We start from the raw sequence: 21,198 nt of genomic DNA, 5'->3' as shown, positions 1-21,198 counted from the left end.
CATGCTTCACTCAGGACATGTGAGGCCCTGGGCACTGGGGAGCCATCCCTTTTCTGCACCTCAGCCCCAATCTCACCCCAGGCAGATCCCATATACATTTTGTCCCTGGTCCCACCTTAGGCAGCCTAGACATCAGGCCAGCATTACAGAGGCAAGTGAGAAGGTGCTGGAATTGGGGAGTTCCCTCCATCCCCATCCAGTGCAGTTGGGTAGGTACGCCAGGTCTGCACTAAAGTTTGGCGGCCATCTCCTCAGTCACCCCAGGCTCCTGGGGTTTTGATGACATCTTAGAGACTCAGACGCCCCCTCAGCACCGACCTTGGGCCCCTGTGCCCAAGCCTGAGTCATGGGCCAGAGCAGGGCCTCCTTTGCTGCCAAGCTTCCCTGCCTCCCTGTTCTTCATCCCCCTTGTTCCCAAGGCAGGCCTGGGGAGGAGTGGTGGCCAGGAACATGGAGAACAGGCTGGAGGCTCTGCGCACCCCTGCTGCTCTGTGCCCATCTGGTCTTGGCCAATGGTCTGTTGCTGCCCAGGGATTTACGAGGACCCTCCTCAGGCCCTGCAGAGGCCCCTTTGCAGCCCCCAGCCCTGTGAGTCTGCCTTCTATCCTCTAGCCTAGGGTCTGAGGGTGAGGGGGGCCCAGAAGAACTCTGGCAGGTGCCTTCATCCATTTGTTTCTTGCTCCTGGTCTTGGTCTCATGTCCCTGGGGACCCACAGACTTGAGTCTCCACTTCAACACCTACCCCCACACAGAACCCTGTCCTCACTGTGGTCCCAGTGGTCAGAGGTCACCTAGCTGTGGCAGCTGCCTCCATCCCTTGCCCAGGCAACAAAGGGCCTAACCCTCTCCTCCCCTGCCTGTCTACCCCTCCCAGCCAGCTTCTCAAAGCTTGCCTGCTGCCCACCTACCCCCATACCACACACACCCTGCTGGAAGCTACAGAGTGAGCTGAGCAGCTGGGTGGGGCCTTGGGTGTCTCCACAGCTTCCTGGAGGATCTTGGGCCAGTCACCTGTGAGTAATATAGCCTCTAATTACCTCAGGCCCGGCAGGGTAAGCTGGACTCAGAACTGCCCTTCTTGACCTGGTGTGACCACTGCCTGCCTTGGGGGAGGGGCCGGGCAGGAGAGACAAAGTGAATGTGTGGCCTGGGGTGCCCCCACACTGATGCTGGCTTGAGGGGTTGGAACCAGGTCCCTACAGCAGCTCTAACAGGACTCTCGCTAAATTCATTCTCAATCATTCATTCCTTAGGTAAACTGGTCTATGCCCAGCCCTTGACTCCACCTACAGGTGCGACTGGAGGTGGATGCAAGACCCCACTTCTGACCTCAAGGAGCTCCCAACCTGGAGAGGCAGTCACAGTCCACAGATAAACATGTGAAGGGAAAGTTCTCTGAGGACACACAGCAGAGAGCAGAGATGTTCCTAAGTCCAGGGGAGAGAGTTCCAGGCAGAAAGAGCAGCATGAGCAAAGGGCCTGTAGCAGGGGGGTGCATGGCCTGTTTGAGGAATAAAGAGGACAATGTGGCTGGTGGCCTGGGCAGCGAGGGTGAAGGGTTGAGGCTTGGAGTGGGGAGGATAGAGGCAAGAAAGGATGGGGTCTGGTGCATCAAAAGTGTTCTGCTTCCATCAGACAATGAAAAGCTGATGGCACATCTTAAAAAAACAGGAATAGGAGCAGATGTGCACTGAGCAGAGATCACCAGGTAGAGGTGGGTAGGAGGAGTGGAAACAAGAGGTGATGGGTTCAGGGCAGAGTCTGAGGTCAAGTTTGAGGCACTTTCTGCTGCCTTGGTGAGAACTGGTGGGACTGTGGGTTCTACCACAGCACTGATGGCTCCCCTGTGCTCTAAACTAACCTCCTTAAGAATGACCTGGCCTCCCTGCACCACTCCTCCCAACCCTGTCAGTCCCAGCTGGCCAGCCTACTGACTCAGGAGCTGGGGGTGAGGGGGCAGGAAGTCACAGAGGGCAGGGCTGGCTCCTCCAACAGGTCAAGCCAGTCTTCCTCACCTCAGGCAGAGCTATCTGGGCAGCTCAGTCAGGCGGGAGCACCTGCCTACCAAGGCACTGACGAGGAAATGGGGTCATGGCACCAACTCCAAGGTCTGGCCAACTGCTAGCACGGGCCTGACCCCAGGCCTCATAAAGAGAGCCAAGCTGGGTCTGGGTCTGGAATGCAGAATAAAGCCTCTGCCTGGCAGAGGACCAGAGGTGGTGAGAACTGGCACAGTCATTTCTCCCACTGCCATGACACATGGGGAGGACTAACATCTGGGTCCGCCACTGAAAAGGGCTCTGAACCAGGTCTGGTCTAGTGCTCAGATCTGCCCCCTAGCCCTGAGTCCAGGTCTCAGAAGATGCAGGATGATGGTGGTACAGAGTGGATCAAGTTGGGGAAGGGTCAGTCTCTGATAATTCCATTAGCTTTCCCAATATTCCTGAAATTAGCACAGGGAGTACTGGGGTGTGCCTGCTAGGGAAAGCAGCTTCAATAGGCCTTCTTTGGTTCTCCCCACCAGCCCACCAATCTAGACATCTTGGCATTGCCACTGATCGAAAGCAGTCCAGGTCCCTCGGATCTGTCTGTCACCCAGGCTGGGCAGCGGGGAACCCCTTGGACCAATCTCTGCCTCACACTCCTTAGCTCCCTCCCTCAAAGAGACTCCATGTAACCAGGTTCTAAAGGGAAACCATATGAGAAAAGGATGGGCAAACTGGGGAGTGGTTTTCTGGAAGCTGCCCGTGAACCTCTTGGTGGATGAAAGCATGGTGCAAGATCAGGGCAGGAGATGGACCATTTAGGCAGATGGGGTCTCTCCATCATCAAGAACTGGCTGCAGAGGTAGGAGGATTTGGGGCCTGTCAAGACCTTTTCTTTGGGAAAAGTCCAGCTGGAGGTCCTCAGAGCACCTCCTCCCTCCTATAGTATCTGTGGACACTTCTGAGGGCGTTAGGGGACACAGGACCCAAAGACAGAAGCACAAGGACAGTCTAACCAGAGCCACATGGTACTAACTGCAAACCCAAATGTTTCAGGAAACTGAGTGAGTGAAGTAGCCTCATGTGAGACGACTGGGAGTGGTGGGGACTGGGGTGACCTATGAGCCTGAGGTTTGGTCAGAGGGGGCAGCTGCTACTTGGCTCTAGCTGAGAGTTCCTGTTCAAAGCAAACTGGGAAGTCCCACTTAAATGTGAAACCACCAGATTTTTAATGTTTGCAATGGCATCAAAGTTTTGAAAAGTCCCATACAGGCCAAATGAAACACACCCAAGGGCTAGCTCTGGAGCAGGAACACAGGTTTGAAAGTCATGCTACACATCCACAAATATCAAGATAATCGAGGGGTGCAGGTGTGGGGTGCAGACCCCTGCCTATCCTGAAAGGGTAGGGAAAAGGCCCTAAGGAAGCTAGGAGCTGACAGGAGAAGTCTGGGAGGTGCGTTTTGCAGCTGGACTCTGCTTAACTCATTAGCAACTGGTCATGGAGGTTGTCCTGCCTTCTGGAGGTGATCAAGTCCTGCAAAGACCACCTGTCTGTCCCCCCCTGGCTGGTGTGACCCAGCCTCATAGGACAAGCCCTCAGGGGCCCTCTGACACTCAAGCTGACCCAGGCAAAGGCCCTGGCTGCAGGCCGGGCTAGAAAAGGAGGCGAGTGTCCCGGGGCCCTCTGGAACTCAGGAGCTGAGCTAGGTCCCAAAGCTCTGAGGCATGCCTCTGACCACAAACATGTATGGGGAGGAGGGCAGAGCCTTTTCCTGGAATCCTCCAAGGCAGGGGATTTTTTGGACTAGTCCAGGCCCTGGCACCAGTCCCTCCTGCCTCATCAAGGGCCACTGTCAGCTGCACCCAGGCCCCACCCACCGACGGTGAGGCCCAACCTCCCACCCCATCCCCCACCCTCACATACACACTCTGGCTTTGAAGCTGCCTGTAACTATGGTGCCTTGGACAGATGGTCGCTTCTCCTTCCTGTGTCTAAGTCCCTTCATCTAAAATGTGGGAAAGGTGGTACAGGGATGCTCACAGCCCTGAAAGCTGTCATGGCTAAAAGGACCCCAGAACTCAGATTTGGAGTTAGAGTTTGTATCTAGAAGGCCCTCAGAAGGGCTCTGTAGGGCCTGCCCAGAAGTTTTTGAAATTGGGATTAGCTACTAACAATAGCACACTAAGATAGTTCACCTAAAAAATAAAATAAAATAAAATAAATAAAATAAAATCCAGATTTCCAGTTTCTCTTGAAAAATCCAAAGCTCTGGCACGCTGAAGCAGGTCGTGGGGGCTGAGTCCTTACACCTATCCCCACTCCCCTCCTCCCCTGACTTTCCAGGTCTGCCCAGGCTCTGGGGTCTGCTCCTCGAATTTATGTCACCTGTCTGGTGTCACAAGCATCGGAATTTGGGACTCCTTCATCTCACTGAAATTCGCTTGCTTTTTACACGAAAAACGGGGACCTGCCCAGAGTCATAAGACAGACAAGTGGTAGATATGTCTGGGGCGTTGGACTCCTGACTCCAGACAGGGCGAGACAAGACTTCTCCAGCCCGCCAGGTCGGGAGGTGGCGGGTGAGGACCAGGACGCCCAGCCAAATGACCCCCTCAGTGGAGAGGGGAGGCGGGTCTCCCTTGGCCCAGTTCCGCCCCGGCCAATGGGGAGCGACCCCGCCCCCGCCCCGCCCCCAGCCAGCGATAGCCCCTCCCCTCTGCCTTAAAGGCGCGACCCGCCTCCCTCAAGCTGACTCCGCAGCCCGAGCCCGTGGCGGGGGTACGCGGACGCGGTTGCCTCCGGACCCAGGAACCCTCCGGTCTGGCTGGCCGGGAAGGACTGAGGCCGTGGCCCGCCCCGCCCGGCTCCCGCCGCTGCTGTCCGGTGAGTGTCTGCCTGACTGGGGGGGCTACAAAAGGGACCTGGGGGGCCACGGGGGCGGCTTATGCACATGCGCCGATCACGCGCGCAGATTCCCTCGCCGCGCGCACACGCACTCGGGGGTTGGGGGGCATGAGTCCTCAAGCCACACCATCACCTGGGCCACCCGGGTTCGGACAGCCCCATGGCCGGGTGCGCCCTCGGACGTATGTACACAGCTCACCAGCCGGCCCGCGGGGCTGCGAGTAGACAAAATAAACACCCCCTCCCTCGCTTCCTCCTCCCACGGCTGGGCCCTCCGGCATGACCAGTTTTATGAATCAAATCCCTTTAAGGGGATGGCTATGCCATAGTCTTCGGTTACTTTTACCTCCTAAAGTGGGACAGTCTGGTTCTGGGCCTGGAGCCCCCAGTGCCCCTGTTGCAGATTGGTCCCCTGGGGTCCTGAGGGCCCTTGTCACTCAGGACAGAGCTAGGTGGAGTGGGGCACAGGTATACAGCCCTGGGGAAGTGTAAGCCAGTGGCTGGCAGGTACTGATGCACCATTCCACACCCCCACTGCCACCCCTCAGCCCTGGTCTCCACTCCACCCAGTGCCTGGGGCCCAGGTATTACCATCTTGCCTCTTCCAGAGAAGGGGCTTTGCTTGGGCTTTGAACCCAATGGCCTGGAGCCAGTCTACTCCTTTGTGTCCCAGGGCTGGCAGCACTGGGGCCTGAGGGCTGCCAAGGTCTCCCTGTGGTCACTGGCAGATCAGCTGATTAGTGCCAGCCATTCCTTAACCATTACCACACCAGGGTCGCTGACCACTTCTCCCCCTGAGGCCTAGGGAATGGAGTCTGCAAGGTGGGAAGGAGGAAGAGAAGAGACCCTGACAGTCCCAGTGTCCCCCTGCTTGCCTTTTGCACCAAGGGCAGGTGAGGCTCTGGAGAGAGGCACCAGGGCCCAGGGCCTCCCTCCCCAGGCCAAGAGCTTCTGGGGCTGGGGGACTGAACGGAATCTCAAAGGACCCTCCCCACTTGGCTGGACTTTTGGGTGTTGAGGGCATAAAGAGGTGGCTGGGTGGGTACCCTCCAAGTTGGGTCCATTCAAGCTGGTCCAGCAGGCAGTGAAGTCCATTTAGGGCCCAGCTGTTGGCAAAGCCAAACAGCGCTAAGGCAAGTGGGTGGGGGGATGGGAGAGCAGTCCCCTGAGTTTGCTGTCTTCTCCCAGGGGAATCAGGCCCCAGAGCTTCTGTAAACAGAGTGTCAGAGGCAGGAAGAGGGCTCTGGTAATGAGCAGCCCAGCTGGATTCCCTCCAGACCATTATTTGGCCTCTCCTGGGCCCAGAGAGGGACAAGGAGCATACTCGTGCCAGGCTGGGGGCCTGGGCATTGCCTGTCCCACCTCTCCGGCTTTGAGCTGCTGTAAACTGAAACAGCTACCCCTGGGACCTGTGGGTCCAGAGTCAGATGGGACCAGTGTGGGCCAGTGTTCCAGGGCATTTGCTGGGATGGCACCACTCTCTAGACTCTGGAAATGGGGGAGGGGGTTCAACACAAGAAGACCCTTAGACATTGCCCAGACCTCTGCTTTCCCCAGGAAGGCCCTTCTGGCAGGCAGGGCCAGGGAGATGCCCTGGGCAAAAGATGGGTCCACAGTTTCTGGCTCCCATTCCTGACACCCCCCACTACAGCCCTGGGGGAATTGGGACAAGTCCTAGGTAAAGAGAGTTGAGTCCACATGGGGGCTTGTAAGTGGACCCCACCCCTGGGCTAGGCAGCTCCTGGGGACAGGAAAGTGGGGACCCAGCTGGGCCCAGGAGGCAACTTCCACTTCGGCAAGCTAGCCAACCAGTACCCTCTGGTCACCAGAAAGAAGCATCCCTGACCATTGGCAAGTCCTCAGCTCATGGGAAGGGCAGCAATGCCACCTAAATGGGTTAGTGACCCCTTCTGGAGCCCCTCTCAGCTCTCCTTAGAGTCTTCCCTGGGCTGGGGAGCCCAAGGCTCTGTCTGCACTGCCAAGAAAACCAGCTCCCCTCACTGCTGTGGAATTTGTGAGAGTTCTTGGAGAAGGGGGAGGGTGTGTGTGTGTGTGTGTGTGTGAGTGAGAGAGAGAGAGAGAGAGAGAGAGAGAGAGAACACAGCCCACTGGGCGTGTTTTGGGCGTGGGTGTATGTGTGTGCGCGTGACTGGAGCAGGGCTATGTTTGGGGGCGGGCAGGGGTGCTGCGGGAGTCTGCATGCACCGCGGGCGGGTGCGCGGGCTCAGCCTTCTTCCTTTTATCGGTTTCCACATTCCAGAGTCAGCCGGATTGCTTTCCCTTAGCTGGCTGGGCCGCCTGGCCGGCTAGGCCTGCAGGCCTCCCCCGCTTTTCCTCATTCCAGCTTCCCTGGGTATGAGGAGGCTGGAGCAGGCTCCCTTAGACCACCTCGGCTTTAAGGGGTGGGGGCAGGCTAGGAGCCAGTTCTTCTCCAAGGTTGGGGAAGGCCCCCCCACTAGTCTCCTCCAGGGAAATGCAATAAGGCTCTGACATTCCTCTGAGGCTGCCTGAGAGATTTAATTAAGGAGGGAGGAGAGAGCTGGCTTGCATTGAGAAGGGGTTGGGGCTGGGGCAGTCACTGGAGCCTGGATGGGCAGCAATGAGAAGTGAGAGGGGTGGGGGCTGGGGGGTGGCTCCCCATACCAATCTCACCTGCCTGCTGATCAGCTCACAGATCTCAGGAAGGGCCACTTCTGTCACAGGGTAACCTAGATCCCTGGGCATGATGAGCATAAGGGCAAGACCTCCTCTAGGGCTACTTCCTTCTCAGACGCTGTCTAGGCCCCAGACAGCCTGGGCCCAGCTGGCTTGGGGCTAGTGGCCTCCCTTGGTGACTAAGGCCTTCCTCTGGCAAAGTCAGGGTTAATTGCAGGGCTAGGATCTTTCTTGATGGGTGCTTGGCCCTGGGTGGGGACAGGGCAGTGAAGGGGCCGTGTGTCTGAACCCAGCCCTGGTGGCATCACACTTGCGCGTGCCAGCAGTGGCACCTGGACTGGCCCATTTCTAGTTGGGCCGCAGCCACCACATAGCTCCCGGGGCAGCAGGTGTCCTCTCCCAACAGAGTGGCACCTCTCCTGACAGACGACACATCCCACCGCCCTGAGGGCTCACTTGAGTTGTAGATTGGCCTTAGTCACTGATCTTCCTGCCCTGGGCTGACAGGTCTGGTGGCTACCAAGTCACCCACAGGGCCACAGAAGGTCCCCACCCGGGGCCTGGCAGGCTCCTGCTGTTCTCCCACACCTGCTCAGGGATCTTACTCTGACTGGGAGAAACAAGCTGATGTACAGACTGTCCCCTCTGCAGCCTCCTGTCCCAGGGTCTGAGCCCTTGCTGGAGGGGAGACTTATCCAAGGAACTTCTCCAAAACACAGCTTTGCCAGGCCTCACCCCAGACATTCTTATTTAGTGAGCCTGGGGGTGGGAACCAGATATCAGGAACTTTCCAAAGCTGCCAGGGTGATTCTAATTTGCAGCTGGTGTTGAGAAGCCTCTGGGGTTCCAGGTGGGAGATGGAAGCCCAGAAAGGGAAGGGAACTGGATGAGGTCATGAATTATCACGGTCTTATCTGTAGAATGAGCAGAGCGAGTTGGAGTGGTGGATGGAGTAAGGCAGAGATGCCGAGACCAGTGGGGACCTTTAGCTTAATCATAGGGCAGGGCTCTGGCCCCCACCTGAAGAGAGGGCCATCTCTGAGGAACCTGAGGCTCTGCCCTCTTGGACCCTTCCCTGAAGGCTCAGGAGGACACCCCAACCTCTGCACTGCTGGGCCAGAGGCTGCTTTGTCCACCACATAGCTCCCAGGGATGGGGAAGACGGGTGGGTCCAACCTGGGCCCTGAACCTCCTCAGACACGTCAGCGAAACTGGAGCCAGCTGTCCTGGCCGCCGGCACAGTCCCGCCTGCCTGGGGGGTTGGCAGACTCCTGGGCTGGGCTGCTGCCAGGCCTGGCCTGCAGTGCTTAGCCCGGGTGGGCCAACACTGGGAGCCAGAGGCCCAGGGCTCCAGGGCCCCAGCGCCCCAGGGTCAGGCCTATAGTACCTGACCCCTGCACTCACTCTGCAGCATTGGGCGCAGGAGGGGGGTATGCTGGTTTGTCCTTCCCCAGGAACCACTAGTGAGATGCTTCAGCCTCAGATCTGATACGGTCACCCAAACGCCTGGGTTCCACCCTCTTGCTAATTCCTGCCTGACCCGGGGCCTTTGAGTGAGTGGATGTCTGTGTGCCCCACACTTGGGAGTGGATGGGGGCACTCTGGGTCCCCCTGAGAGCTGCGATGATGGATGTCTTTACTCACAGAGCCCTCACTCTGCTCCCCGCCCCAGGTCATATGCTAAAGGGGGTTAGCCAGAAGACAGCTCATCCCCCTACCCCCTCCAAAACTAAAGGCACTCCCCCATCAGGCTGCTCTCCCATGCCCACACCCAAGGGTGAGGTTGGGGGGAAGCCTCTACATGGAGGCCTCACCCTCACCCCAGGGGGCCTCCTGTATGGCATCCTCCCCCGAGGAGGCTCAGATGTTATGGATAACACCTTCAGTAATGAATGTTGACTGACCACTCAGAACATGCTCCAAGTACAAACTAAACAGCCCTGAAAACCAGGCACTATTACCAGCCCCCCACTTCACAGATGGGAACTGAGGTGAAGGTCCATGGCCAGGCTGGCACAGAGCCAGGCTGCAAACACAGGTAGTCGGACCCTAAAGCACCATCCCAAAAACTGTTCCTTGGAGTTCAGCAAGGCCAGCAGCAGAGCCGAGGCTTCTCTGCCTGCTGCCTCTTTCCACCAAACCATGGCAGGGCCAGGCCAAGGTGAGGCTGTGTTGAATTCAACTGGAGTTCGGATGCCCTGGACCCTGTTGTCCTCTCCCTTCACACACACACCCCCCTCCCCCCCCCAATGCCAGGACTGCCTCCAGAACTCTCCCAACGTCCTTTGCAGAGAGAAAGGTCCCACCTCCCTGCCTCAGGTCAGCGGATCAGATATCAAAGCCCAGGCCCCTGGTCCTTCAGAGCTGCTGAAATTGTAACAGGCTGCACAAGGGCAGCCATGACCCACCCCACTCCCCGGAGACACCCCCACCCCCAATGCACACACACCAGCATGCGCCCAGACAAGCGAATCACTTCCAGAACTTGTTAGAACTTCCTCATTTGGAAACAAACAGAACACTGGGTGCTTAGGCCAACTCTGGAAGGTGAAGCAGGGCTGCTGAGAAACTGAGGCCCACAGGTGGGGACTTGGGAAACTATTAAGGGACAGAACTTGGGCCCAAATTCAGGCCTCTGTCTCCTACCACCTGATGTCTGTCACCTGCCCTCCACAGAAAGTCTGGACCTGCTCTTGGGGACTGTCTGATGTCTGATCTGCTCTTGGCACCTTGTGGCAGAGCCCCTGGAGCCACCAGCCCCCATTTGCTGTTTTCCAAAGCCCCAGTGCCGACTCCTTGGGTGATGGATCCAGGCTCAGGCCAAGGCGCTTGCCCCTGCCTCCTAGGGACTGGGAAACAGGTTAGCTGCTGCCTGCTGAGGTCTTCCCAGCCCAGGATGCCAGTCACTCTTCCTGATGCAGCTTCTGCTCCCAGCTACTCAGCCAGATTGCCACTCTGGGTTGAGACAGAGCCATAGCAGTCACTGCCTCCCTTCCCCATGATGCCTTGCTGATTAAAGGGAGCAAAGCCCAGAGCCCATGCTGGCCCCCCCTCCTCATTGCAGAACAGGGAGCACCCCCAGCAGTGCCCCAGTCTTGGGAGGTGTCTACTATGAAATGTCCTGGGAGACAGATGCAGAAACATAGGTGCTGAGAGAAATGATTGTCTACACCTTACAGCTCCAACACCCATGGCCTAGGGTTGCCTGACTGGAGTGTGAGTTGTTAACCATGACCTTATACAAGTCCTGTGGGAAGCCATCGTCACAGGGGTGATCAAGCCGGCCACATGTAGGGTCCCCTCCCACCCCGAGTCTGGCTGCTCCCTTCCTGACCCCAGCCTGTTCCACCAGGAGAGCTGATTCAGGGGGAGGTGGCTCACCCCCCACGTCCACACAGGAGGTGGGGGACGCTCATAGCCCACATCTGGAGACCAGGCCGAACTCTGAGTCAGTGAGGGTGGAGCAGCCCTCACAGGGGAGGAGGCTGGGTGGGGTGCATGGAGCCCCCTTGAGATGACACTGGCAGGGCCAGGGGTGCATGTGACAGCCGGGAGTCTAGAGAGCAGAGGAGGGGGCACTGGCTAGGGGTCAGGGAAGGCCTCCCTAGCTTCTGAAGGGCAGTCGTCAGTGTTAACTAGTGAGGGGCAGAGGCGGATGGCCCCACTTCTCAGACAAGGAGAACCCTGCAGGTGTGCAGGGCACCCAAACTGGGTGACAGGCTTTTACCTAGAACTGGCCTAAGACCACAGTTGCCTCCCCAGTGATTTGTCTAATCCATCCTGAGACCACCTGCCTGTCTTCCACCTCATATGCCAGGAGTCCACTTCCCTTGGTGAGGGACAGCCTAAAGGATGGCAGTGGGGCAGAAGGCACCCTGGGTGGGGGGCCATGTTACCTGCCTTGGCCTGACAGCTGGCCCTTGTGGGGGAAGGGGAGGCTGAGCCCCAGCACAAAAGGCCCTTGTGTAAGCAGAGGTGCCTGGAAGGGGAGGGGTACTGGCCTCTCTGGGACAGATGGGCTCAGATCATGGAGACTGCTGCTATGGGTGGGCCCCCCCCCAGAAGCCTGAATGAAGGGGGCCCCGTGCTGTGGCCCCATCCTGTCTTGGGCAAGTCAAGCTACAAGCTGGAGTCTGGAGTGGGGGTGGGGGAGCCACCCCCACACACCCCAGCAGGACTGGGCCTCAAGTCAGGCAGCAGGCCCAGCCACACCTGGACTTGCTTAAGGACCTGGGCTCTGGCTCAGATTTCGTGGTAGTGCAACGGCAGCAAGTCACTGCACCTCCAGGAGCCCCCCTTTTCTGTCATCTGGGAGTGATGAAAATAGTTTCCACCTGGAATGGCTGCTGGGGGAACTACAAGAGGTGGCTGAATGCTCAGTGGCCCTGGCACATGGCAAGGGCTGAGGCTCTGCTTCAGTGCCCAGCCCATAGTGGAACCTAGAAATGGTAGATGAAGGAGTCTGGGGAGTGTTTCCATGTCTGGCACTGTCTCAGGGGCCATCATGCAACCAATGTCCTCCAACTTGAGCCTTGAGTCAGCCCAGGGAGGCTTGGACCCTCTCACCTCTAGTTCTGTCATTGCGCCCAGGAGGGGATGTGAGGACCAGGGTTCCCTCCCTATACCCCTTCCCAGGGATACACCTGCTAATTGCTCCAGCACCTCTGCTCCCTTCCCCAGGAACTTTCCCACTGGCCACATCCTGGCTATCCCACAGCTCCCGTTCTGGGCAGGTCTGACTTCACAAGTGGAAAAACACCGATCCCATAGTTTCCATGTGAAGTCTTCCCGCTGCGGTCTCTCCTCACTTGGAGGATGTAGAGCGTGGCAGCAGGGGCTGGTGTCCTGGGGCAGCCAGCTTCTCTGCTTACGCACTGGGCTGACTGCCTGCCCGTCTCCCCCAGAAGCTGTGGGGAGGGAGCCACCATTCTCCCTGCTTCCCTGTCCACCTCAACAGAGATTTGGGGGTGGAGGGTTGGGGGAGGGCCGGAGCCTGATGCTTTTTGATCACATGTTCTCTCTGAGCCACAGAGAGGTGGGGGGGCTGGGGTTAAGATATAGGTATCCTTTGTGGTCACTGAGTGTTTGGGCGCTAGGCCCTGTTCTGTATGCATCAACCCACTGAAAGCTGGTGACAGTACAGGAAGTATCAACTGATAGCATAATGTGACTGTTCAAAGTCACATAGAAAGGGAGTGATGGGGCTGGGACAGGAACTGGGCCCAGAAACTGGAGAACTGACTCATAACTACAGTGTGTTATTGGATTTGGGGGCAGGGAGTGGCAAGGGGGCTTGGAATTTCCCTCTTGGTCCATCCTGGCATAGCTGTCTCCTGGGCCCAACTCACAGCTCCTGTCTTTCCTCTCTGCTCCTAGGGACCAAAAGATGCGCTCCAGGGTCCCCCTGACCCTGCTGCTGCTGCTGCTAGCCCCAGGGCCTGGGGTGCAGGGCTGCCCGTCTGGCTGCCAGTGCAATCAGCCACAGACAGTCTTCTGCACTGCCCGCCAGGGGACCACGGTGCCCCGAGACGTGCCGCCTGACACAGCAGGCCTTTACGTCTTTGACAACGGTATCACCACGCTCGACGCAGGCACATTTGCCAGCCTGCCAGGCCTGCAGCTCCTGGACCTATCACAGAATCAGATCACCAGCCTGCCCAGTGGGGTCTTCCGACCACTTGCCAACCTCAGCAACCTGGACCTCACTGCCAACAGGCTGCGTGAGATCACCAACGAGACCTTCCGTGGCCTGCGGCGCCTGGAGCGCCTCTACCTGGGCAAGAACCGAATCCACCATATCCAGGTTGGTGCCTTCGATGCACTTGATCGCCTCCTGGAGCTCAAGCTGCAAGACAACGAGCTTCGGGCACTGCCCCCACTGCGCCTGCCGAGCCTGCTACTGCTGGACCTCAGCCACAATAGCTTCCTGGCCCTGGAGCCCGGCGCCCTGGACACTGCCAATGTGGAGGCACTACGGCTGGCTGGCCTGGGATTACAGCAACTGGATGAGGGGCTTTTTGGCCGCCTGCGAAACCTACATGACCTGGATGTGTCAGACAACCAGCTGGAACGTGTGCCACCTGCCATCCGGGGCCTACAGGGACTGACACGCCTGCGGTTGGCTGGCAACACCCGTATTGCCCAGCTGCGGCCCGAGGACCTGGCTGGCCTGGCAGCCCTGCAGGAACTGGACCTGAGCAATTTAAGTTTGCAGGCCTTGCCGCATGAGCTTTCGGGCCTCTTCCCCCGCCTGCGACTCCTGGCGGCTGCCCGCAACCCTTTCAATTGCGTGTGCCCCCTAAGCTGGTTCAGCCCTTGGGTACGGGAGAACCACGTGGAACTGGCCAGTCCAGAGGAAACACGCTGCCACTTTCCACCCAAGAATGCTGGCCAGATGCTCCTTGACCTCGACTATGCTGACTTCGGCTGCCCGGCCACCACTACCACGGCTACAGTGCCCACCACAAGGTCCCTGGCATGGGAACCCACACTCTCATCTTCCAGCCCAGCCCCCACCTGGCAAAACCCCACGCAGCCTGCTGCCAAAGCCCCAAGCCTGCCACCTGCTACCCAGCCCACCGTGGGACCTGACCCCCAGCCCCAGGACTGCCCGGCGTCCATCTGCCTCAATGGGGGCACCTGCCACCTGGGGACTTGGGGCCACCTAGCCTGCCAGTGCCCTGAAGCCTTCACTGGTCTGTACTGTGAGACCCTGGTGAGACAGGGGCTATGGCCCTCCCCTACCCCAGCCACACTGAGGCCTCCAGGGCCCCTGCCCCTCAGGATTGAGCCAGTAAGCCCCACCTCCCTGAGGGTAGGGCTGCAGCGCTACCTGCAGGGCAGTACTGTGCAGCTCAGAAGCCTCCGCCTCACATACCGAAACCTGTCAGGTCCCGACAAGCGGCCAGTTACACTGCGGCTGCCTGCCTCACTTGCTGAGTACACGGTCACACAGCTTCAGCCCAATGCCACCTACTCCATCTGTGTCAGGCCCCTGGGGGCTGGGCGGGTGCCTGAGGGCGAGGAGGCCTGTGGAGAGGCCCGCACCCCCCCAGCTGTCCGCTCCAACCATGCCCCAGTCACACAGGCCAGAGAGGGCAACCTGCCGCTTCTCATTGCACCGGCCCTGGCTGCTGTACTCCTGGCTGCCCTAGCTGCTGTAGGGGCAGCCTACTTTGTGCGTCGGGGGCGGGCCGCGGCAGCTGCAGCTCAGGGCAAAGGGCAAATGGGGCCTGGGCCCCTAGAGCTGGAAGGGGTGAAGGCCCCCTTAGAGCCAGGCCCCATGGCAAGTGAAGGTAATGGGGAGACCCCATCTGGTGGGCCTGAGTGTGAGGTACCGCTCATGGGCTACCCAGGGCCTGGGCTCCAAGGGCCCCTTCCCACTAAGCCCTACATCTAAGCTGGGAGTGATGGACTACTGGGCTTGGCTCTCAGCCCTGCTGGGACTGGCCAGCGCCAGTCCTGCTACCAGACCAAGCAGTACTCAGATCCATAGGATGAAGAGGACACATCAGGGCAGGGGCAGTGTGGCTGCAGCAAGTCCCTGCCCCTCTCTGGACCTTGGTCTCCTCATCTAAGATGCTGGGACCCAGGTGAAGACCTCTAAGGAGCCCCCAGAGCCCAAGTGCCTCTGAGGATGACTCTGCCCTGTCCTCTGCAATGTGCAACCTCTGGGGTCGGGCAGGGCAGGCAGGCTCTACCGTGTGCTGGTAACACAGGCCTAGGGCTGCCAGGCCTCCAACCCAAGGAGACTCTGGGGGCCAGTGAAGGAAGCCTCCAGAAAGAGAGCAGAGGGAGATCAGGGGCAAGGATGGGTGTGTAGCCCAGCCTCAGCCCCAGGGAGTGAAGCAACAAATGAAACTGGAAAGAAAGACGCTTTAGGAACAAGTTTTGCTTTTGTTTTTAAAAATATATTTATAAGAGATCCTTTCCCATTTATTCTGGGAAAATGTTTTTCAAACTCAGAGACAAGGACTTTGGTTTTTATAAGACAAATGATGATATGAAGGCCTTTTATAAAAAAATAAAAGATAAAATAAACTGAGTGTTTTTCTGGCATGGCTCCAGGGATCCTGGGCTGGGTGGAGGGAGGGTAGGGTGCAGGGTGGGTGTAAAAGGATAGCCCTCTCTGTGGGGACCTAGGGGCCAGGACCCCTCTCCCCAGTGGACGCCAGGCCCTGGCCAGCATCCCCTGGGCTTGGGAGGGCTACTGCTGAGGGCCATGGTGGGAAGGGTGGCATTCCCATGAATCCTGTCCTGGGCTGTGCCCACCCAGTCTCCACTGAGATGCCCAGTCCAGCCTCCCAGTGTGAGGACAAAAGCTGGGCAGCTTCCAGCCTCAGCAAAGAGTAACAGTCAGGGCAGCCTTAATCTACCCAGGCCCAGGAGCTGCAGTGCTCCTGTAAGAGGTTCATGGTAGATACATGCCGAGAGGGTCCCCAAGGGTCCCTTCTCAGGGATGGGTGTGACAGGCAGTTCATGCCTGCCTTCCTCTGTGGAGGGGGTGCCTTAACTATGTCCTGCTAGGCCTTCGTGGATGGTGTAGGACCAGGGAGCACACACAGCCCACCCTCTCTGCAGTCTCACTGCCCCTCTGCACGGGCTCCTGCTCCAGCTGCAGAGAAGGGGTGTTAGTTAAGGGTGGCACAGATCCTGAATGGCAGGAGCCCTCTGGTAGGTGAGAAGGCTGCAAGAGACTGTTAGGGGCCAGTGGCCCAGGATCAGGATCAGAGATCTGAGTCTGGCCTGTGGAGACCTGGTGGCCTATGATGTCCCTTTACTCTCTGCAGTTGCGATATGCCTGGCTTTCCAAACCCCTGGAAGTCGGAGTGTTTTCCAGGAAGACCATAGGCAGGGGCAGGACCAGGGATGGTGCTGGAAGCTTGGGGACAGTGATAGATACAGAGCACCTTTTCCTAGTACCTTTCAGATGGTGGGCCCTCCAGATGCTGGAACAAGCCTTTCCGAGGCCCTATGCCTGTGTCCCTCTGTGGGTCCCAGCCCCTAGCTCCTAGCCTCAGCCTGGCAAAAAGGAGGTAGTTCAGTAAGGCCTGGGGAACAGGCCCTGTGGCTTGGGGCGTTGATGTCAGCTCCAAGTCAGGCCCGGCCACGCGAGGCTCTGGATTCAATTATCAGCTGCTGAGGGTTCTGGCATGAGAAGGGAGGAGGCAAGCTACGAGGTTGTAGGGGCAGAGGGTGGTGGCAGTGGGCCTGGGTGGGGCCCCATCTTCCTGAGCCAGCAGCAGCAGCCCAGGTGGATTTCCTGTGGGCCTGGGTCTCATTACTGGAGCGGCTATGCTGAGGCCTGCCCCCCCCCCCCCCCCTCGGCAGCCCAGTCAAAGGGGCCATTGTGGGCCTGTGGGCCGCTGCTGAACACGGTGGCTGCTGAATAAATGTTTTCCCTGAGAAGCTAAACCTGGCCTCACGGGCCAGCAGGGGGTGGGTGGGACCTAAAGAAAGGGGGCTGGTGTGAGCCCTCCCAGAAACACTACTTGGAGTGTCCATCAGATCAGGGGCTGGGGAATAAAGGAAGGGGCAGGGGCTGAGTTGGGGAGGCCAAGTCACGATGCAGCCCCTACTCAGGGTGATTCCAATGGCTCCGGGTCAGGACCAGGGATGGATGTGGAGAAATGCCAGCCCCAGCATTGTTGGGTCCTTGCTGCCAGAGGCCTGGTGCCACATGGGCTTACACACGTTCCCATCTCATACCCAATGACCTGTCTATAGGGAGACAGGCTAGGAGAAGAGAGACAGCAGCTTGCTCACAGCAGGCGGGGACTGGTCCTAACACCCAACACCCACTCCCTGGCCCAGGAGGGCATTTCGAGCCAGGTGGGGAGGGTTTGGATCTCCAGGAGGGGATGGGGCCACTGAGCAAAAGCTACTCAGGCAGGCAGGGGACACTCAATCTCTAAGAACATGCTGGGTGTGGGACCCAAAAAAGGGGCCATATACTAAACCTGACAAACTCAGGGGAGGCCTGCTTGGTAGGACTTACAAATTCAAGAGACTGAAAGCAACCACATAGGATGGTCTGAACATAAAAATTCCTAGCTAAAAGGGGGTAGTCACATCCTGTCTTTTTGCATCTAAGATAAAATACTTGGAATGTCAGAGTAAACTCCTTTTCCAGACCCCTCGGGGTACACCCATGGCACCAGAGCAGAGACCACAGAACCTTTCATTGTTATCTTTCATTGTCCCCCCGAACACCATTTCTATGTCTGTATATGGTAACTGTTAACTGTCCAATACCCACCAGTGTAAAAGAAGTATGTGTCTCTGTTTTGTTCTTTATCTAATCTCAGAGATTTCCCCACTTTGCTTTCTCCCAACTCCCTAATCTACTTCCAATTAATTTCATGTAACCCTTTACTTCTTCTTTGATTGTTACATATAAAATAAGCTGTAAAACTGTCATTCTCCAGAGCATTTTCTCAATCTGTTGAGATTTTTGCTTCCCAGCAATTATCGTCAGTTTGACTCAAATAAATTCAAACATTCTGTACAGGTTTGGAGGTTTCTTAGCCAACAGACCTCCTGCCTCTGGCTGATGGATGAGCTTGGGTTGGGGGTCTGGCCAGAGGTCACACCTTGGTGTGAAGAAGCAAACCCAATCCCTGCCTGCATCCTGCATAAACTTGCTGCTGGAGGGATCTCAACAAAGGACCCACTTCTCTGGCTTCAGCTGCCTCTTCAGTATATATGAGGGATCCCTACCTGTCTACTGCACAGGCATCTGACCATTTGCTCAGCCCAGAGGCACCAAACCTGAGACAGGTGGTGTTTGTGTCTCCCAAGGAGAGCACAAGCTGCTTCTTAAGCACCAGACTCTACCAGGCCACCCTGGCCCTCCACCTCCACCCTCCACCAAGCATGAGACCTGACACACGGGAACTACAGGGCTGCCTGAGCCTGCTTTGCAGATAGGACACAGATGTCCTGCTCTTCCCACCATGACACATCTCCTCTTAGTGAGGTGCACTCTACATATGAAAGGGATGACAAAGAGGAAGGCACAGGTGGGGCCTGAGACAGAGGTCCCTGGGAGGGTGGGGCCCTGGGTTCTCCCTGAGAGGCTGGGGAGGACTATGTACCTGACCCCTGGCTCCCTCTAGCTCTTATAAGAACACATACTGTTCTGCCTAAATTGAGATGGAAAACATGTAAACAGAAGAAATCGAGGGGGTGCCGTGGAGGCCCATGCCCATGCCCATCCATACACTTTTCATCTTTAGTCCAGTTCTTTCAGCAGCTCCCACACTCCAGGGGGCCAGTACAGGACTCTGGCTTCCAGGGAACCTGGGGAGCAGGGGACCCACCACCTCTCAGGCCAGCCTGGAGGTTGGCATGCATCCCTGTCATCCATCAGCTTTACAGAGGACTGGAGAGTCCCAATTCCTCTGCCAAGGGTGTGGGCCCGGTGTCGAAGCAGAGGCCAGGACTGGGGAATGGAGGGGGCAGGACACTGGCCTGGTTGGCCCATCTGGGAGTAATTTGAGAAATTCCAGGCCTCACTGGCCCTACAAGGCTATTCTTAACTGCTGTAATTACAGGGTCAGCCTTGGCCAGTGTACTGTGGGGTCTGGGCATCAGTTAACTCCTCCAGAGGCCACGCTGGGGCTGGGTGGGGTGGGTGTGTGTGGCTGCTCTTCAGGGGGAGGGCGACCCTTCACAGGCTAGTGGCAGAGCCTGAAAGGCAGGAAGTGGTGGGTGGAGAGCATTTAATGGCTAGTGCTGGGTCCCTTTTCCAGGTTGACCAGCTCCCTCCCTCTGCTGGGGGGCCCTGTAGGGAAGGGAGGCATAAAGAACAAGATACCAGCACAGTATCTGAACGAGGGGAGGGGGTGCTGGACATGGAACCAAGAGTGCATGTGGCTCCTAGTGACTCCCCTGAATTCCCAGGGCCCAGAGCCGGCAAAAGCCTCACACCCAATTGTAATTCTGAGGAAGGCACTGGAGTTCACTCAGCCTCACCTTCCTCATTTGCAAAATGGACCTCGCCAGTTCCCCAGCCTCTCTAGGAGCAGTGAGAGAGGATGGGAGCAGAGGGTCAACGCCACCCTGACCTTTACCCCTTCTTTGGGGTCTCAGCTGGGGTACACCCTGGCAGGAGTTCTTATGGCACTTAGCTTTCCCCATCCCCAGACACAGCCCTTAGTGCTCCTGGAACTTAGAGTGGTTATAGCATCCTCTGTGACTCAGTTTCCCCAGCTGTGAAACAAGAGGAAGTGGCTGATAGGATATCCAAGGACCAAGGCACTCTTCTTGCTCTGACGTTTGCAGGCCCCTGCCTGGTGGTGGTGCCGAAGGTCCCAGCAAGCCCCTCTGAGAGTCATAGCTGAGCAGGGCTAAGGCTCTGGAACAAAGGCCAGGTCCCCACCTCCTCCCATCCCAGTTAAGTGGTCCCCCATACTCCCAAGCCTCTTTCCTCAGCTGTGACATGGGGTCCATGTGGACTGAAGTGAAGGGTCACCCCTCAGCACCTCTTTAGCTGCAGTGATCCTGGGCCATCTCTGCACAGAGCAGGCTCAGCCCAGAGCCTCACAAGCACCACTCAAATCCTCCTGCACACTTCTGGGGAGAATGGAAGTCTGAGGTGCATTTGCATACATGTTGCCCAGGCACCCCTCACCAAAGACAAGAAGGGACAGGCAGGTAGCCAGGGCTCAGAAGGCCTCACAGAGTCCACAAGTTCAAGGTCTGCCACCCTCTGCTACTTGTGCTTCCAAACTTGCCAGTCCATCTATCCCCATGTCACCCCACATGCACCCCAAGTCCACCTTGCTATCGAAGCCTCGGATCTCGGCCCTCAGCCCACCAAAACACCCACAGCAAAATCAAGTGCATTCTCGCATGGACCATGCATACATCCACTGGGTCACAGTACCCTCCCCAAATGCCAAAATACACCAACCTGAGTCCCCAGGCGAGAAGCCTGCCCCATGACTAAGTGGCCACATGGGATGGGTCAGTTGGGCTAATCCACCTACTCTGGGCTGCCTCACCACCCCATGCTCGTGAAGCTCCAGGGGACTCCTCAGGCAGGGCCCCATCTGCCCAGCTCAGGCACCCCTGACTGCTCCGTTGATGAGCCATCTCCCTGATAGGATCTGAGCCGGGTAAAGCCCTTTTGGTTGGATTAGGTCCCTATACTCTGCAGATGGCCCTGCCACAGCGCATCGGGGATCCTTAGCAGTGGTGCCAGTTCATAGGTCTGGAATCAAAACATCGTCTGTGCTCCTGCCCCACCCTACCCCACCCCCCATCCCATCCCAACATGCTGGCTGCTCCTACCCAGGTGAGGTGTCCAGGGTGAGGGAGGTGAGGGCGCTGGAGAAGTGCCGGGTGTCCCATAGCTTCACTTCATGTTCACGCATCTGTGGGGAAGGGGCAGAGAGAGGCTCAGAGCGACTCAGAGGGTCTGTCAACCCCCTGGGCTCCCCAGGAACCTAATGCCCAGGGACACAGTCTGGCACAGAGGCACTTGCCCCAGAATAGAGATTGAAAGGCAGTGCATGGTGGGGGAGCATGCCAGGAAGGGAGATTTGGGGTTTTCATGTCCTGCCCCTTTAAGAATCTTAGGTGACAAGGGACAAGGGGCGTTTCCCTCCATGGACTCTGGTCCCTGGGGGGTAGGTGGGGCTGCCA

At 57.8% G+C, this 21,198-nt stretch overlaps 2 protein-coding genes across 2 annotated transcripts in view; one reads left to right on the top strand and one right to left on the bottom strand.

The window, feature by feature from the left end:
• Window positions 1-21,198, bottom strand: part of CORO7 (coronin 7) — a 69,810-nt gene that overhangs the window by 22,922 nt on the left and 25,690 nt on the right. Inside the window, exon 9 of the mRNA XM_087815674.1 lies at window positions 20,845-20,927. Coding sequence (XP_087671800.1) covers window positions 20,845-20,927 — 83 coding nt within the window. The remainder of the gene's footprint in view (window positions 1-20,844; window positions 20,928-21,198) is intronic.
• On the top strand, window positions 4,758-15,588 carry VASN (vasorin). Its single transcript, XM_087815673.1, has 2 exons — window positions 4,758-4,872; window positions 12,925-15,588. The coding sequence occupies exon 2, from the start codon at window positions 12,935-12,937 to the stop codon at window positions 14,945-14,947; it is 2,013 nt and encodes a 670-aa protein (XP_087671799.1). The 5' UTR covers window positions 4,758-4,872; window positions 12,925-12,934; the 3' UTR covers window positions 14,948-15,588.

This window comes from Miniopterus natalensis, chromosome 3 (genome assembly GCF_054644295.1).
Source record: "Miniopterus natalensis isolate mMinNat1 chromosome 3, mMinNat1.hap1, whole genome shotgun sequence".
Lineage (NCBI taxonomy): Eukaryota > Metazoa > Chordata > Mammalia > Chiroptera > Miniopteridae > Miniopterus > Miniopterus natalensis.
This window is presented reverse-complemented; position numbering and strand designations above follow the sequence as displayed.